The sequence below is a fragment of the Nelumbo lutea genome, chromosome 1 (assembly GCF_056320005.1).
Source record: "Nelumbo lutea isolate HS-2025 chromosome 1, American lotus-T2T, whole genome shotgun sequence".
Classification (NCBI taxonomy): Eukaryota; Viridiplantae; Streptophyta; class Magnoliopsida; order Proteales; family Nelumbonaceae; genus Nelumbo; species Nelumbo lutea.
Window position 1 is genome coordinate 109,012,275 of NC_142684.1, and position 5,866 is coordinate 109,018,140.

Consider the following 5,866-nt stretch of genomic DNA (forward strand, 5'->3'; position numbering starts at 1 on the left):
TTGAAACCAATAATAGCCTTCGCTTTATTCATCTCTCATATATTTAAAAAAGTCTCGACCCATAAAGGTTAACAGTATACTTACATTACATGCATACAATTACATATAAATTAATTTCAAAAGCCAACACAAGAAAATACTAGAGAAGTGCCAGTAATTAGGGAAAAGAAGCAGCAAATGGACCCCCTAGCCTACACTCTACAGCCCCCCCAAGGAACCGATGACGGGCTGCGACCCAATCCTCCTCTTCCTAAGCCGCTCCGCGATGATGAAGGCAAGCTCCAGAGACTGAGATGCATTCAGCCTTGGGTCGCAGTGGGTGTGGTAGCGTGAGCCTAGGTCATCGAAGGTCACAGTCCTTGACCCTCCAATGCACTCTGTCACGTTTTGACCTGTCATCTCTAGATGAACACCTCCAGGGTGGCTGCCTTCTTGCTCATGCACATCAAAGAATGCTCGGACCTCCGCCTGCCAATTGCCAAAGTGCCCAACTATTAACAATTAAACTTAAACTAGGGAGCCCTGGCCTTCAACTTCAGGCTTCAGGAATCAGGATGAGAAGCGATAACTGCCCAATCTCAATCAGAAAAAGAGACAGACAGACATACCCTGATTGCGTCGAAGGGGCGAGTTTTGAGACCACAAGGAGCCTTGATGGTGTTGCCGTGCATTGGGTCACTGACCCAGGTGACCACTTGACCTGCTCCGCGAACCGCCCTTATCAGATGTGGAAGTTTCACTCTCATGTTCTCAGCTCCCATCCTCGTGATTATCGTTATTCTACCAGGTTTGTTCTGAGGATTCAGGATTTCGATCAACCTCACTAGCTCGTTGGGGTCCATCTTATCACTTACCTGCATCACAAGCAGCAATTACCTGCTTTTAGTCACTCGACCTCCATCAAAAAATTTAGAATAATAAACAAATACAGTAGTAGTACCTGACAATCAATACTACGTATGTATGTCTAATTCATATGCATAAAGACTATGTCAAAATTCACACCCAAAGCATTCAAAGTGCAAACGAAGTTGCTGAGCAACACAGAATTTGGACAAGTTGACCGAGTTTAACAATAAAGAGTTTCATAAAAGTATAACAGCCACCAATTATTATAAAAATCCAAGAAGACCGATTTTGGCAGTGACGCTGACTCAAACTTTCGTAATTTGTAAATATGGGCAGAGATTAGGGCAGAGTAATTAATTAAGGGGAAAAATAGAAGGGTAAATACAAGTCTCCTCATACCTTGATGCCAAGGGGATTGGCAATTCCTCTCAGGAACTCGACGTGGGCACCATCTAGTTGTCGGGTGCGTTCCCCAACCCAGAGCATGTGAGCAGAGCAGTCATAGAAGAAGCCAGAGGTCGAATCTTCCCTGGTCAGTGCTTGCTCGTAGGGCAAAAGCAAGCACTCGTGGGATGTCCAGAACTCGGTTGTGGTCATGATCGGGTGGTCAACCGTGAGCCCAGCGGCAGACATGAACCCTAGAGCCTCGTCAACCCGGTGAGCCAGTTCTTGGTATCTGTTTCAATCCAATTAAACACAATTAAATTAAAACCTCATCCTAAATCCAATTAATTACCACTACGAATCCGGCTCGTTGCGGTTCTCAAGAACCACCTGTGTCGCCCGAGTCCACGAATTCCAAACTCAAAAACCCTAGGGCAACAGAAAGCAGGGAGCAGATTGAAATGTGATAGGATAGCGACCCGTGATTCGACCAATAATCTATATGATCTTTAAGACAAATCGACAGTAAAATCCCCAAAAGGAAAAAGGCTAAGACGAGTCACCGAGATGAAGATAAAGAGAGAGTCGTATGAATACCTGTCTCCCTGTTCGTTGTGTTCAGTGAAATCGAGATTCCACTGAGTAACTCTTTGCATGGCAGCGTAACCTCCAGTAGCGAAGGCCCTGAGAAGGTTTAGAGTAGCTGCGGCTTGGCAGTAGGCCCTAATCATCCTCTGTGGGTCCGGAACTCTGGACTTCTCATTGAAAGCATCCCCATTGATATTGTCCCCTCTGTAACTCGGAAGTTTTACTCCGTTTTTCTCCTCAAATGGATCCGATCTTGGCTTTGCAAACTGACCAGCCATTCTTCCCACCTAAACCATAAAAGCCCGGATCGTCGGTCAATTTCGCGCGGTTCTCCAGAAAAATCTCAATTTGAGAGAAAGACAATCAAGAGATGAAGAGGAGCAAATGAGAAGGAAAAATATCAAACCTTGACGACAGGCATTTGTCCTCCGAACATGAGAACGGCACCCATCTGGAGAAGAATACGAAAGGTGTCCCGGATGTTGTTGGCGTTGAACTCCTTGAAACTCTCGGCACAATCGCCGCCCTGGAGAAGGAAGGCCCTACCCATGGCAGCCTCAGCGAGGCGTTCCTCCAAACTTCTCGCTTCACCAGCGAAAACGATGGGTGGGAAAGCTTCGATGGTCTTGAGAACAGATTCGAGCTCTTGCTTGTCTGGGTACTCAGGGAGCTGGAGAGCCTTCTTAGATTTCCAGCTATCGACGGTCCATTTGCCGGGAACGGTCTTTAGGGGGATGGTGGTGGAGGCAGAAGCGGCAGACTTGGATTGCTTGTCTGCGACGACGGGGTTCTTGGCGGGCTCCGCGGCGTGGACGGCTGAGATAGGTTTGGCAGATCTGGAGATGGATTTGTTGTTGGGGAAGAGAGGGAAAGAGGAATGTTGAGGGTTGGAGGAACGAAGAGGGGATTGAGACTGTAGAAGAGATTTGGAGGAGAGAGTAGATGTGCTTGCAAGAGCCATTGTTTCTTCAAGAACTTTCCCCCTTTTTCTGAATTCTGTGCTTTGAAGATCAAAATAGGAAGAAAGAATTGAAGAGTGCAAGGAGAAGGCCCTGAAGAATTGGGAGAAGAAATGAGAGAGATTTTATACTTACGATGTGGTGGGTGGGGGAGAGTCTGTGGCGCGGGTTGTTGGGGGAAAAAAGGGAGGAGGTGGGTAGGTAGGAGTAGGACGAGTCGAGTCAAGAGTCAGTGCGGCTGTGCGGCTATGCGGGGCGAGTGAAGGAAAGACTCAAGAAGATGCACAAGTGGGAATTGGTAGGCGATTAGGGGTAATGTTGGTCATTTGCTCTCAACTATACCAAATAATTAACGCCAATAAACCAATCACTGGTCGTATTTTGTCGTCTTTCACCTAATTCTACCCAAACCCTTGACTCCCTCCCAGTCGCGGCGGCGGTTCGGAGCCGATGACGGAATGAGTACAACATAATTGCGTTCTTTTTCCAATTTTTATCCTCTGTTCACCCCAAAAATAGGTTTCAATACGCTCACAGTAAGATCTGACACCGCACATCTCATACATGATCGATTTCAGTCTTGTGGTGGATCAACACCATGAACATTGTTGCAACGGAGGATTTTGTGGGAAGCAGATCCATCCCAATAGTTTTCGCTAAGCTTGAATTCTTTTTTCTTATCAGTCTTATGAGTTATGACTTCTGAATTCATCCTTCACCGTAAATCTAGAATATGTTTGGTGGGTTCGGTGTACGCATTGTTTGATTAAGATTTGTTCGTGATATTTTTTGAAAATGCCACGTTACCATGAGAATAGCATAAAATTGTAATTTTTCTTATTTACGCTTTTGACAGAAAGTTAAATATGGGCGTGAATGAGTGAACGTGTCATTTTTTTTTGGTAATCGGGTGAACGTGTCCAGTCCATAAATTTCTATGATACCGCCATACCGGCGTGTTTACTCCTCTTGGTTACGTAGCCTGTTGTATACAGCGTGTAGAGCAGCAGATACCGAGTTTTTTTACTACACGTGCAAGGTGGAAGACGAATCCTAACCGTCCAATGGATAGAAGATCCTCGATAATTGCAGTGAATGGGACATGTAGTATTACTACTACGTTTGACCACGATATTTTTTGAAATTATCAATTTGTCGTATTTCCCAGAAATATGCATTTGAGGTGAATGTATCACGTGGCTAAATAGACGAATCCTGGCGTCTTACACACGCGTACAAAATGCGAATACAACCAATGACCTGGAAAACCAAAGTCTGCCAAAAAAAACAAGGATAAAATATAAAAATAAAAAAAGAGTAAAATAGAAAAACCTCTTATAAAAATATGAGGTTTTATTTTCACAAAAACCTCTCTTAAAACGTGAAGTTACCTCCTTTTATTATTGTGATGGACTCTTGGATAGAAAACATTTGTCAAATACATTAAGTTCTTTAAAATATTCATTTTATCCTTATAGCTATATATTTTTATATAGATTTATTCAAATAATCCAAAACAATTTTCACTTTTAATTAAAAAATCTTGAGTAAAATAAAAAAAAATAGTAATTTTACTCTATAAAAACAGTAGGTCTATTGAAATCTAAATGGATAAATCTGACGGTTTTAATTATATTAAAAATGCCCTAATAAGTTGTAAGGGTAATTTCTTGACTTTAAAGTCTCAACTCTCTATTATTAGGACAAAGGTTAAAACAAGGTTCTAAATATCGATAAAGGTCGGTATGTCGATAGAGCATATTTCAATACTTTTTTTATGTTTTATTTATTTTTTTTTTAAATCGGTTCAGAAGGGTTAGTTTAAGTCTCGGCTATTCTCTGAATCATGGCCTAATCTGATACACCCCTGTAGGGGAATATTGGGAACGCCCCAATACGTAATGATATTTTGAACCTTGGGTGAAAAGGAGGTAATTGTCCTCTCTCTTCTCTCAAGAGTCTCTATCTTGGGGTTGTCCTTGAGGAGCTCTCTTCTTTCCATTTCAATTGTTCCTTTTCTTCCCACTTTCTCCCTTTCTTCTCCGTTTTCTTCTTCCCTTCTTCCTTTCCCTCACTCCTCTCTCTTCTTGATTAGCTCGGTCAAATCCTCCACTCACTTTTGTTTCTTCTCCTTTTTTCTTTTCCTTGTTTTTTATTTTGTTCTTTTTTGTAAGGATTTTAGTACAGGAGGCGGAGTGTTGGGCAGCGGCCTTAATCGCTACTTTGAATTTCACCATTGGTGACTATTTCCTTATTTTATTTCATTGACACTTACAGATCCGGGTGGATCCAATTCCAATGATAACAAATCTGGCGATTACAATTCTATGTGGTTAACATTCCAGTTGGTTCTAGTTTTTGTGACAATAGTTTCGATAGTTTCAATTCCGGGTGGTTAAAGTTCAAGTTAATTCATTTTTCAACGATAATAGTTCCAACAATCTGATCAGTTCCAGGTGATTAAAGTTCCAGTTGGTTCCACTTCCAACAATAACAATTCCAGCAGTTACTTTTTTTTCAGGTGGTTAAATTTCCAATTGATTCCAGTTTCAGCGATAACAATTCCGGCAGTTATGGTTCTAGACTTTTAAAGTTCTAATTCATTAAAGTTCTGACGATTATGATTCTGGATGGTTAAAGTTATGATTAAAGTTCCAGCACTTATTTATCTCTTTTGTTGGTGACTTTGCCTCACATTTTGTATATATATATATATATATATATATAGAGAGAGAGAGAGAGAGAGAGAGAGAGATCATGGACAAAGGGTAAGTGTATGAGTGGGCCAAAAATTGTGAATCATGGCCTTCAATGTATTATTGTGACTTCTGACCCCGCCACCACGATAATTATGTCCAAGGTTTTGATTAGAGGGCGGTCAATGGACAGGAAATCGTCCACCCCAACCCATCTAATATAAGTCCATTACAAATATACTACGTCCAATCCAATCCAATGAATATTTTAGACCATGAACTGATTCAATTCAATGTTTGGACCATTCAATCTGTTTAAATTGATATTAATTTAGATTGAGTCTGATTTAAACCTGGTCCATTGACACCCATATTCTTGTTTTCTGTCAA

At 41.7% G+C, this 5,866-nt stretch overlaps 1 protein-coding gene across 1 annotated transcript; it reads right to left on the reverse strand.

The window, feature by feature from the left end:
- LOC148876714 (phospho-2-dehydro-3-deoxyheptonate aldolase 1, chloroplastic-like) lies at positions 1 to 3,246 on the reverse strand. Its single transcript, XM_088964694.1, has 5 exons — positions 2,228 to 3,246; positions 1,831 to 2,108; positions 1,249 to 1,525; positions 609 to 854; positions 1 to 468 (listed from the first exon to the last, which is right to left on the reverse strand). Exons 1-5 carry the CDS (start codon positions 2,780 to 2,782, stop codon positions 199 to 201), a joined length of 1,626 nt encoding a protein of 541 aa, XP_088820820.1. The 5' UTR covers positions 2,783 to 3,246; the 3' UTR covers positions 1 to 198.
- Positions 3,247 to 5,866: the final 2,620 nt, after the last annotated feature.

What these genes read in the sequence shown, in the direction of transcription:
- LOC148876714 (XM_088964694.1), bottom strand. Translation starts at nt 2,782, where the DNA reads ATGGCTCTTGCAAGCACATCTACTCTCTCCTCCAAATCTCTTCTACAG. An exon ending in GACAAATGCCTGTCGTCAAG is followed by an intron (nt 2,109 to 2,227) that starts GTTTGATATTTT and finishes TTTATGGTTTAG; the next exon opens with GTGGGAAGAATGGCTGGTCA. An exon ending in CCAATCCCCTTGGCATCAAG is followed by an intron (nt 855 to 1,248) that starts GTATGAGGAGAC and finishes CTTGTGATGCAG; the next exon opens with GTAAGTGATAAGATGGACCC.